General features: G+C 48.6%; 2 protein-coding genes across 3 annotated transcripts in view; one reads left to right on the top strand and one right to left on the bottom strand.

The window, feature by feature from the left end:
- The window catches only part of LOC133361281 (uncharacterized), a 40,819-nt gene extending 29,196 nt beyond the window's left edge, over positions 1-11,623 (top strand). For both annotated transcript variants that reach the window (XM_061580206.1, XM_061580205.1), the window contains 3 exons: positions 6,213-6,315; positions 6,979-7,090; positions 10,457-11,623. In XM_061580206.1, the coding sequence (XP_061436190.1) occupies positions 6,213-6,315; positions 6,979-7,090; positions 10,457-10,705 (464 nt within the window). In that variant the 3' untranslated portion in view covers positions 10,706-11,623. The remainder of the gene's footprint in view (positions 1-6,212; positions 6,316-6,978; positions 7,091-10,456) is intronic.
- LOC133361317 (zinc finger protein 91-like) overlaps positions 1-12,896 on the bottom strand; it is a gene marked incomplete at its 3' end in the record, with an annotated part of 1,159,662 nt that overhangs the window by 593,779 nt on the left and 552,987 nt on the right. The gene's annotated exons all lie outside the window — the stretch shown is intronic.

Raw genomic sequence — 12,896 nt, 5'->3', positions numbered from 1 at the left:
GTGTCAGAAAGACGTCGCAAGGAATCACGGACATGTACAGGCAGTTTAGACTTAGAATCAGCAATCGGTACTCCCAATTGGGTATCAATAGGTGGCACGTTCTCTCGGCCGTACATAAGGAAGAACGGCGAAAACCCCGTAGAAGCATGAGGGGCCATCCGATATGCAGCGAGTACACTAGGCACCTGCAGATCCCAATTGGTCTGCTTGGTGTCCACCATCTGACGCAGCATGACGGACAGGATCCTGTTTAAGCGTTCGACCGTACCATCCGTCTGAGGGTGATAGGGTGACGTCCTGATTTTCCTAGTACCCAATGCATCACAAATCTCATGCAACAACTTAGAGGAAAAATTCCGGGCTTGGTCCGTAAGTAGTTGTTCGGGAGCACCCTTATCCATAACATACCCATTCAAAAATGCGTCGGCAATGAAGGCTGCTGACTGGTCTGGTAGCGGCCAAGCCATTCGCCAGCGGGTAAAATATTCAACACCCACCTAGAGGAACTTATTCCCCCTTGCTGTGAGTGGTAGTGGCTCCAAAATGTCGAGTGGCTCCAGCTCGTTGATATGCGAGACTGAAATAGACTGCAGCGGTGGGTAGCCTTTCTGTTGCGGTGGTTTCCTTTGAGCACATTCAGTGCAAGCTCGGATCCAATTGGAGACATCGGCCGTCATATCCGGCCATTAATAATCCTGCTGCAATGTCAACAGAGATTTTTTGCACTCCCAGGTGTAACAACTTTCCCCGTGCAGAGCGCGAACCAACCCACACTGAAGAGGAAGAGGAACTACAATGCGGCAACAATCCAACGCATCCTCCCTCCACATCAAACGGCCATCGTGCAAAATCACTCGGCCATCCCCCAGCCCAATCGGACACCACCTGCCCGTGCTCAGACTGACGCTACAGATCCCCTAAGGAGACGTCAAGGAGCTGCAAAACACTGTCAATCGGCGCGGTCACGTCCAAAGGCTGGGAAACATCGACTGGAGACATAGCTGTACTAGCCTGTGAGGGGACAGGTCAACAACAACTCATACCCGATAGACACAGGCAATGAGGCGATTGTGGCAGCCATGACAAAGCATCTGTATTGCAGTGGCGAGAACCTTTACGGTAAACAACTTTGAAAGATAATTCCTGCAGAATCTCTAGCAAACGAGAGAGCTGGCCAGCTGGCTGTTCAATTTTCAAGGAGTACTGAAGAGTTGCATGATCGGTGCGGACAACAAATTCCCTGCCATAGAGTTATGGCCTGCACTTATGGACAAAGTAAACTATGGCTAAAAGTTCCCTCTGGGTAACACAATAGCGGTGTTCCGCAGGTGAAAGGACGTGGCTACCGTACGCGACCACCCTTTCAACGCCATCCTTAGTTTGAGACAGGATAGCGCCGATGCCCGTACCGCTGGTGTCAGTGTCAAGTACAAACGGCAGCGAAAAATCGGGATATTCGAGCATGGGCACGTTGGACAGCCATTCACGGAGGGCAGAAAACGCAGCCTCCTCCTCCGGACTCCATTTGAACCTCTGATTTTTAGCGGTCAGCGAAATTTGGCATGAACCTGCGGTAGTACGAAGCAAACCCTACAAAGCTGGCAACATCCCCCAAGGTTGCAGGGGTCGGCCAATTGCGGACACAGGCAGTCTTTTCAGGGTTCGTGGCAATGCCCTCGGAACTAACACTGTGACCCAAGTAACACACCGAAGTCTGCAGAAAATTACATTTAGCTGGCTTAAACTTCAAGCTAGCGGAACGCATTCTATCGAAAATGGAGAGTAGCCGATGCAGATGTAGTTCCAAAGTGCGACTCAAAACAATCACGTTGTCTAAGTAAATGAGACAAGTGTCCCACTGTAATCTGGATAACACGAGCTCCATCAACCGCTGGAAAGTGGCCAGAGCTGAATTCAAGCCCATGGGATGGCAATTGAACTGAAAGAGACCTTGCGGCGTGCGAAACGCAGTTTTGGGCTTTGACGACTCGTCCAGGGGTAGCTGCCAAAACTCCGAAGACAGATCAAGAGTGGAAAAATATTTAGTGCCAGACAAGGCGTCTGGAGAGTTATCCATCTGTGGAAGCAGATAGGTGTCGGCCACGGAAACCTTGTTTAATTTGCGGAAATCGACGCAAAACTTGAGACCACCATCCTTCTTTTTGATGAGGACAACCGGCGCACCCCAAGGGCTAGTAGAAGGGGAGATAATATCGGCAGCCAGCATATTGTTGACCGCCTATTGCACACGCTCCTTCTCCACCAGACTCAATCGGTGGCATTACAGAGTCATACAACCCAGATCCAACTCATCCTTGCTAAACACATCCAAATAATCACGTAGCAGAGAGCACAATTCACCCCGTTGATCGGAGGACAAGAATGCATTTTCCCCACATAACGCGGTCACCCATCCCTCATCCGTCACACGGCAAGGTCGAGCTGCTCCCACTAACCGTTGCGGCTCAACCTCGTCGTTGACCAAAAACATAGTGGTGGCGTGAGCCAGCACCGTACCAGCGGGAACCACCACAGCGTCCAGCCCTCCATTGAGAACCTGTAGGAACTAGGCCTGCTTGGAGCGAACGATAGTCTGCGTGCCAACAAGCGCCAACCCTTGGGCCACCGCATTAGATGGAATGAGGAGGACTCCCGCAGTCGAATCAACATGTCCAATGCCCTTGTGATAACGTAATGGCATAAGCATCTGAGATCCCGGAGGAATCTCCACCTTAACGTCAACAGGGGCTTGGACTGCCGTGCCCTGTGTCGAACGCATCAATGGGGAGGGCAAGAAGGGCAATTTGCGACCTGAAGGCATCTCCAAACAACCCTGATTGACGAGGATCTTAACAGGCATGCGACGAAAAAAATCAGTACCCAACAAACAGGGCACAGCTAACGACCTCGAGATCAAAACAGGCCCCAATACGGCAACATCACCGATGACAACGAGGGCATCCACCTGGCCAATTATGCCCATACTGCCCCCATTAGCCGCGACATAAGCATCAATGACGGGTCGTATTTGAGTAACAGGAATAGACAGCAATTGAAAAATTACATCGGAAATAATAGTAGCAAAAGCTCCTGTGTCGACCAAGATACGAATGCTGACCCCTTGTATCGAACCCGGCACCGACGAGGACCCCGCAGCCGACGTGACCACACAACGCGCCAGTTTATTTCTTTGAGTGAGCAAATCGGGCCAATTCTGTGGAACTGACCCAGAATGACAGTTGCCAACAACCAAATCCCGTTGTGAGCGAACAGACACCGCAGATAGAGATGTATGAGGTTGCAAAATGTGCCGTGTGTCTGACGTGTACTGACTCGCTTGCGGGTTTGGAGGATGATCCTTCAGAGGGCTCGCAGGAGCCGGAGCGGCAGACGAAGATGGAGAACGAGGACGACCCTGGCATTCCCTCGCAAAGTGACCCAGCCGACCACAGCAGAAACAAGTGATGGCCGGTCTCTGGGTCCCCCGGTCGTCATGAAGACAGGGTCCTTCGGTCCCCCGACAACTGATAGGCCGCAGCGGTCAGATACCGTCTGAGGAATTTTCCCGAGGCAGATTATTCACAACTTTAGACGGGGACCAACCCCGGGGTTCCCCATCACGCTGAGGGTCCCCCTTCCACGCCACCATTTGTGACCAGCGCTGCACATTTTTGTGCACATGGAAGTACCTGGCAGCCCACCGGGACAATTGCATACTGTGGCCGCATGCAGGAGAGACAACCCCCATGTCCCTGGCCAGTGCCAACATCCGATCCATAACAAGCAAGTCGAGTGCTTCCTGCTTCACATCGGGGTAGGCAGCCACAGCCAGTGCCAGGGGAGATTCTGAACTGCCCCGCTTACGCTGCATACATTTTCTCCGCGTGTCTGAAAGTGGCACCTTGTAACGTTGCCCCCTTCTCCGGAGGAATGGACCTGAAGACCGCCAGAGCGTGATCGTCCAGCACTGTCGGCAGAGCGACCAGCGCTTCCTCCTCTGACCAATGGACCAACCGGAATGCCACCTCAAATCTCCAGGTGAAGGCGCTCCAGTCGCCGCCCGCTGCAATGAATTCTTTAACGTGGGGAAGACGACGTCCACGATCGATGCCGCTGTGTGTGACAGCAGTGGCAGCAGCAGCAGCAGCTGCCCCCTTCCCAGCACGCGGCCACCATATCCGCCTTCGCCGCACTGTCCAAGATGGTGGCACGAGCCGCATGGGCGACTCCGGTTGCGTAATGGCGGACGTTCCATCCATGCGAACAATGGCGGAGGACTGCTCCTCGCGCACAATGGCGGACGCCGACTCCGCGTGCGCGATGGCGGCCGTCACCCCAGCTGAGGAGCCCACCGCAGCCGCCGCCTCGACCTCTCAATTTCCGCTTCCTGGAGGCGATGGGAGTGGACATTCCACCACCGTGGACGTCGCTAGCTGGAGAAGAACACCCCGCAGCAAATCAAACTGCTCTTCCATCCTCTTCCACCGATCATCGGGCCCTACAGACGGAGGTGCCGCGACCGCGGCGCCCACCCCCGGAGCAGTAACTTCCTCGGCCGTAGCACTTGTAACTGGGACCACGGGTCCCAGGGTCGGCTGGTCCAGGGTCTCTCTGTCATCGTCGTCTGAAGATTCCACAGATGGGTTCTTCTTTCTGAGGTATTTAGACATATTTCTCCCTCACGATCGTCTTGTCTTGAAAGGCCACTTCTGGCACCACTGTAATAAAGTATTTCCATGACGGAGCTTATTTATTCAGAACGGTACAGCACAGCTTCACTTCCCTCCCGATGACTCCACTCTCCCAATCCGTGGACGAGGCACCTCACCGCTGGCTGATGGCGCGCTGAAAGCGAAGGTGAGCCTCGAGGAAAGACCCGCCACGTGGCCCATGGCGAGGAGAAGGCAGCGCTGCTGTCCGGAACCCAGGCTTCCACACCGACCCCGAACCTTCCCCCCGCTCTCCCTTATATCACCCCTTGGAGGAGCTAAGCCCCGCCTCTGGCCACACCCCCTCAGGGAACCTTCTCGAGGGTTCCCGAACGCCTCACCGGCCCGATTATATCCCCGCTCTCGAATTAGATCCCGATGACATCATCGTGCACGTACTCGTTACCCCCTGGTATCCCCTGGATGGTGCTCCCTCATTACACATACATACATACATAGTCTCATAGTCACTAACCAACTCATGCATACATAGAATCACATAGTCACTCACCCACTCACACATATGTAGTGTCAACGATTCAGAGACAGAGTTTCTAGGCACTTATTAACAACTTTCACGGTCACGTCCGCACACTCCCCACAGTAGTTCAGCCTAGCCTATACATAAGACTAGCCGTCTAACACTGATGGTGCTGACTGTGATAACCAACTACTATCCTTTGTAGCGCAATTTCTAGCGGAGACGTTTAGCGATGACGGCAACGAGACGACAGCAACGACGAGACGAGTCCATTCCCAGAACCAGCAGCCGCTCTCAGCTCCTTTTATTCTACCAGCGAGGCCTGGCTCCGCCCTGACCGAGCCTCCCTTCTCAAACCCGCTAGCAGGTTCCAGGAGTCTCCAGATGGGATCCTCTGTGACCCTTACCCTAGTTCCTCCTCTCTGCCATCACACCGTGCACACCCTCATCGGCGTGTGTACTGTCTAAGAAAGAAACATGTACTTTCTTCCAGTCCTCTGGAAGAAAGTACATGTTGAAGGTGATGGTTTCTTTTTAATCTGGAAGACACATTTTGGCGTAGTATCTTCCTCTCCCAGAAGCTGATAAACTACATGTTTCAGCAATGTACGTATGTTGAACTTCTTTCACGCAATATGTAGCCAATCGTGCAAACTGGAGGTGCGGCAATAGGACAACAAACTCAACACAACCACAACCAGCAGTTCTAAAGAAATTAGTTCATCAATCTAATTGATGATTTCAAAGTGCATAGCTCCAATGGCTTCCTAATATCGGCAGGAAAATTGTTCCTGACGGCCTTGGAAGCGCATCTGAAAGCGCACGTTGCGGCGACCAGCTCTGTTCGATGGCCAGGCAACATTTGTTTGTTATTTGACAATTATATTTATGTTTTACAAGCCTGCTGGTCATAAGCTATCCATTGACACCACCCCAAGGTATCCAAATGTGTTTTCTCATTTGTTACTAGAATACTTGAAATTCACTTTTCATATGTTTGTTACGTTTATTTTTTCTTTCAGATTCATATTTGTACCTCCTGGTGATTTTTATTATTTTGGTTCTGGTTTTCGCTTTCTGGTTAAAGAAGAGACGCAATAACAAGGCCAACAATAACATTATCCGGTGAGAAAAGCAAACAAAAGTTCCCACTTTTATAAGCCTAAAGCTAAGCTTTTACATACACAGTTGTTGGATAAATCACCAACTTGAAAAAATGTTTTAACAGTGAAGATTTTATGGATATTTGTAATGTTAATGTTGCATTGCCAGGAAATGTAACTCTGCAACTTAATAAGGTCGAGAGTGTCTTGGGTAAAACAATTAACGTTTGCATTGTTGCTCTGTTGTGCATAATTGTGTTAAGAGTGACTGTACTCCTGCCATTTAGGGACATTTAAAAAGAGTGACAAGAGTGTAGAGCGTCTGAGCAAATCTTTTGGAATTTTTTTCAAATCTAGGAAGCTAAGTGGGGTTGAGTCTGGACAGTTCTTGGATTGAACGACCATTATGCCTCAATAGGTGTTATTGGCTGCTGTGGGCTATATTCTCAACCGAGATCAGCGGAATAAGCATTATTGTACGATATTTTGATGCTCACACGTTTTTAAACTGCACCAACTCGCACGACCCGGTGTGGTGAAGTATGGTCAAATAATCCCCTGGCAATGGGTTGTGGATTGACGAAATAGCTACACATGTAGAACGAGGGGTGTGTACCGTTTCTCAGTTATGTTTGATGTTTCGTAACAACACACCACGATGTAACTTCTGCATTTAATTCAACAGCAGCGACCCTGAGAATAATTCTCCATATGATGTTGAAAATGAGGCGGGAAACAATGCAACCCAAAACCGAGAAGATGCTGCAAACAGCTCAAAAATACCTACAGGCAACCAGGTATGGGCTTTTATTTTGTGACAATATCACAGCCTTTATGCCAGGCCAGGTGTGCCTTGAGGCCACGTGAAGTGTTGAAGGCTCGCTGGCAGCAGGTCACGTGACAGACCCAGCAGGTGCCATGGGTTGACTGACTGAGATGACTGACAGAAACACCACCTGTACCCCCTACTGTGCCAATCGGTTGTGTTGTAGCCACCTGGCGCTCTGCTTGTTGTTGTGAGCATCGCTCCCCTGCCCTCCATTGTTGCTGGAGGGCGACTGCCTCCAACTGCCCAGTAGCAGCGTCGTTCACAATCCTCCTCCTCCATAGAGGCCGATCTTGACATTGCTGGTACCAGTCGTCGGCAAGTCCACTCAGCTCCACATCCCCCGTTCCACATCAGTCCATCTCTTCTCCAGCTCATGTCGTGCCCGTTTAGCCTCCTCTATGCGGCCAATCAGAAGGTGATTGGGTATGCAGGTTACATGATCCAGCCAACACAGCCTCATGTACTGGAGGAGCTCACCGATGGGACTTTGTCCAAATCTTTCAAGGATTTGTGAGCTCCTAACACAATCCAGCCTGGTTAAACTCAGAATGGATAATAGGCAGGCAAGAATAAATGTTTCTAACTGGTAAAGATGTTCCATTAGAGGGGTCCATGATTCACAAGCACAGAGAAGGGAGGTCATGACCGTGGCCGAGAGGACCCGAAGCTTTGTGTAGAGCAACAGCTTCCACACAGGCATTATGCAGCCGATGAAAAACTAATGCCGCTGGACTGATTCGGAGTTAGACCTCTGCTGTCAAAGCGGAGCCGGTCATGAGCACACTGCCCCGGTATGAAAAAGTTTCCACTCTCTCCATAACTGCCCCATCACCAGTTGAGTTGTGGGGGTGGAGTGTCTGATGGCACAAAATACCCAGGCAGGTGCTTAGTTTTGCTGGGACTGATGGTCAGGCCTTAGCTCATAGTGTCAGGCTCCCGGTTCAGCAGCAGCGCCTCCAACTCCCCCTCCCAGTGTGCAACAATCACCAGATCATAAGCCAACATGTTTTAGCAATAGGGGGCCATCCCTTGACCAGACCAGGCATCGATCAGCCTCCCATTGTATCTGTACTAGATGGAGATTCCTACGGTACAGCCATGGAAGGCTTCACGAACTACCTGGTCTAAACAGATGTTAAATAATGTGGGTGCCAGACGATATCCCTATCACACCCATGGTGAACAGGGAATGGTTCCGACTCCCGGCCACGTACTTTTACCCGGGCTTGCCCACCATCGTGAAGGTGTTTAATGATTGTGAGCAGAGTAAGAGATCACAAAACACATAGAATAATCCAGAGCCCTAGAAAATTCATCATAGACCTTGATCAGGTCAATAAAGCAGAGATGTAGGTCCTCTGCTATGGCAGACAGGCAAAACATATGGTGTATGTGCAGGACCGGCCCATTTTGAAACCACATTGGGGCTCCACAAGCCTCTCCTCAGCGTGCCTGGTAAGGAGATGTTGAATGATCCTTTATCAGCACACTGAAGAGGGAGATGCACCTGTAGTTGTTCCAATCAGTTCAGTCCCTTTTCTGAAAGAGATGCACTACCAGGGAATCTTCATCATCATGCAAAACCAATTCTGTGATCCAAATAGTTATAATTATATCATATACCTTCGTCAGCCAGGGTTTTAGGTGAGGTCTGGACTGCATACTCATTGCAGCCATAACTGTTGCATGAGCCACAGTCCTGTACCTTACCCATTTCCCATCGACATTGGGAAATGGAGGGGATGATGCCAACCTCAGCTGCAAGCGATGATGAAATTCCCGCTTGCAACTTTCATCAGCTAGCTGTGGGTTTTAATGGGGTCCTTGGTGGATGTCCACCACCACTACAGTGGAAAATATGTCAGCCACTTCTTAGAGATGACAAGTCGTTGGTCAGTGGGCAGATCAGTCCTGGTGTCAAGGGCATGGACCCGCATTCACGATTCCATCACTATATGGGTCCAGCAGATGTTATTTCTCGGACCCAGCATGCATCCATGATGTTGTATGGATGGCAAAGGTATTGGTTCTGCCGTGTTTCAAATCTGCCTTGTGTTCATGAACACGGTCCGAGACATGTCGTTTCGTTTCACCAATGTAACTGCCACCACAGGTACAACTCAGTTTGTAAACTCCAGGAAACCATTGTTATAACGCTGTGGGCTCGCATGACATTGTTTTTGCCAAGACCAAGGTACTCTGCAAACCTTCGGGCTACTATCAAAGGTTTGTTCATGAAGCCATCCAAATATATAAATATAGACATAACTTCAACCGAGAAGATGGATACAAATTGAGCAATCATTGGAAGGATGTTATTAACCAGGTAAAACCTTAACTGTTTTATTGTTGTTGTCGTTATATCCGCATCTCCAGCTTCCTCAGCCTCCCACTCCCAGTCCCGCCCCCTTCCCCCCATCGGCCGCACGTCCTCTCTTCCCTTAGCGCTCTCGCAGCGCTCCCCCCCCCCCCTAACCTCCCCTCTCTCTCCCCCTTTGCTCCTCCCCCTCTCTTACCTATATAACCTCTTGTCACGGCAGCCCTCTCGCCCACTTCAGCAATTGTTTCTTGCTGTGGTTGTCCCACCTGATGCCCGCTTGTGTTGTGCCCAAAACGTGGTGATTTTTTTTATTTTATTTATAACTACGTGACTTTACCGAAAGAACCAAAGAGTATAGATTCCTGCAGTCACGAAAGCTTCAAATCAAGATTATGTACTTTGTAGTTGAGTACTGTGCACCAGTATGGACCAGAAGTAGTCACCACTCGACTTGTTGATGTACCAAATGATCACTGTAATGCAGTGTATCAGTGGCACCCTCAAGTCAACCCCAACACCCTGGCGGTCAGTGCTGTCACAAATCTCTATCCAACCATTCTGCCGCCACCCTGTAACCCTCCGGGAAGTCCTACAAATCGGGGAAACCAGTCGCCTTGCGATTCACCAGGACCTCAATAACGTCCCTCGTCATCGCCTAAAGTGACGCAAGCCCCTTTTGGCCACATGCAATTACCTTGAAACTATTTAGATTTCAATCCCGATGAAGCTTGGAAAGCTGAGTGGCGTTCAAAATGACTTACAAACACACACCTTGTGAAAGACCCAACGCAGAAGAGAGTCTCGGGCCTCTGTATGAACTGTAAAGGGCCGATTATATACTTTACATTTCAATGCCACACACACACACATGGTGTAGCTTTTGACACGGAACGTGTTGAATTGTTTCGTGTTATTTGTGACTTGTGCACCAGCACCAGATAATTTGTTTAACAACGAGGTAACATTTTACCCCAGGTTTCAATGGCTCACAGCGATGTCCTTCTTTCCCCCGAGGGTTCTGCGGTTTACGCGGTGCTGGAACATCATGGGGACCGTTTGACTGCGGGACAGGAGCCAGCCACCTGCATCTACTCTCTCGCTGGTGCCGCCACGGCTGACCACACCACGAGCCCCGAAGGCTCCTGCCTGTACTCTGTGGTGAACGTGGATAATAAGGAGAGAAAGAAGAAGAAGACGAAGGAAAAGAATGAACACCAGAACGCTTTGGGCATCTATTCCCTCGTCAATGCGGGCAGTAGCTAAATCAACAAAAACACCTTCACCATATGCATAACTTACAACACTCCTCTCACCCAACAGAGGCTATACGTGACAGACACAGAGCAAGAGGTCGCCGGGTGGCTTGGAGGTCACAGACGCTGAGCTGCCACAGCCCGATATTCTGCACTTCATTTATCTAAATTTCAGCTCTGAAATTTTAAATATTAGTTTGAATGTCATGCGATAAAAATATAATGTCAGCGACAGTGACTAAGAAGTGTTGCCCTCTACCATGTGTGGACCAGAGTTACACTTCAAGAAAGGATCTCAGAAGTAGCTGTGATATATGCTAGACATTCGTTTCCTAATCCAGACTTTACATTACATATTTTAGTGATGAGTTTCGGATTTAATATCATTATTAACATTAAACTCTTAAGCACAATTTCTGAATGATTATTATTTTGTACTTTCACATTTTTGTATTTTAATTCATGAACTGGTAAATAACTGTCATTAATTTTTCACTATCAAAGTTTTTACTTTTTTGAATAAACAATTGAAGTATACTGGTTGGAGAACTCTGACAGCAGCATTATTCCTACAATTAACAAACATTTCATACAATTAGTTAGCAGTGGCGAAGGGCGTTTCTTGCGTCAATAAAACAACATTTGAATGCTTCAAATGCATTGCCTTGAGAAACCAAGGCGAACAAGACGGTGGTCAACGCATCATCGTGCGGCACTTGCAGGTGTACTGCTGCTTCTGGGGCCGTCTGGAATACTCTTCCTTCCGATATTAGGAAGCCACTGGGAGCTATCGTGCACTTTTACATAATAATCTAGATTGACAAACTCGTTTCTTTATTAAATGCTTTTTGTGTTAAGTTTGTTGTCCTTCCTCCGCACCTCCGATTAGCACGGTTGGCTACATATGGTGCAAAATAAGTTCAACATACATACAACATACATACATAGAACTTACATACATACAAACCAAATTTGTTCCAAATGAGTGATGTGTACTAACAAAAATCTCGAAAGGAAAGAAATCAACACACTTGTCAACAACACTGTGACGTTTCTGAGCAATGGACTTTATGCATAGCACATGGAAAGGGTCAGATATTTAAAGGATGAACTTCATCCTGTAGGAATGTTTGACATCACATGTTTTATTTTTTAAAGAACAAATATGTAAATATCTATATTTGAAGCTTTCGTGACTGCAGGAATCCATACTCTGGTTCTTTCGGTAAAGTCACGAAGGTATGAATTAAAATAAATCACGACGTTTCGGGTGCAAAACAAGCGTCCATCATTAGGTGGGAGAGCATGGTCTGCTGCTGAGGCAGACTGTTTTAAAAAGGTTTTGAAATGGGTGTAGCACAAGGGTCATAAATAAGTGGGCGGGGCTAGTGATGTTAATGTGAGAAATTAGCATGTAACTGTAAGATAGGAGAGTGGCCTCCTCGACGAGGGCACGGAAGTGGCTATGTTAATGTGAGAGATTAGCATGTTAATGTAAATCGAAGAGTGGTGCAATCCAAAGGCATGAGTGCAACCCAAAGGGCGCAATCCAAAGGGCATGTGAGCATGAGATATCTAAGAGAAAGGCATAGAGAGAGACACAGAGAGTCGGAAATAACAGCTGACATAGACAGGTAGGATGGAAACATCACAGTCAGTTAATACTTTACCTGGTTAATAACGTCCTTCCTACACCCGTCTATCAAATTCATTCAAAAATCATACACCCATCTATCAAATTCACCATGGAAGTGGAAAAAGATGGCAAGCTACCATTCCAGGATGTTTTGATAGAAAAGAGACCTGATGGTTCGTTGGGACATTCGGTCTACAGGAAACCCACCCACACAGATGCCTATCTAAAGCCTAACTCCCACCACCATCCAGCCCAGAAGAATTTCCTCATCAAAACACTACACCATAGGGCCTGTTGCAACTCCGACCAACACCACCTAGCCAGTGAGTTGAAGCAAGTACACCAAGTTCTCAGGATGAACGGATACTCGGACCATACGATCCGCAAAGCTGTCTCCCCAGCCATGCAAAGACAACCTTCTGAGGATCCAACCAAAACCATCACCTTGCCATACATAGCAGGGGTTACCAAAAAGATTTCCAAAATCTTAAACACAGACAAGATCTAGGTTCGTTTCAACACAGTACACAAAATCCGTGATTTAATCACATCTGTAAAGGATGTG

Source organism: Lethenteron reissneri, chromosome 72 (assembly GCF_015708825.2).
Source record: "Lethenteron reissneri isolate LAM-NWPU_2019-01 chromosome 72, ASM1570882v1, whole genome shotgun sequence".
Lineage (NCBI taxonomy): Eukaryota > Metazoa > Chordata > Hyperoartia > Petromyzontiformes > Petromyzontidae > Lethenteron > Lethenteron reissneri.
This window is presented reverse-complemented; position numbering and strand designations above follow the sequence as displayed.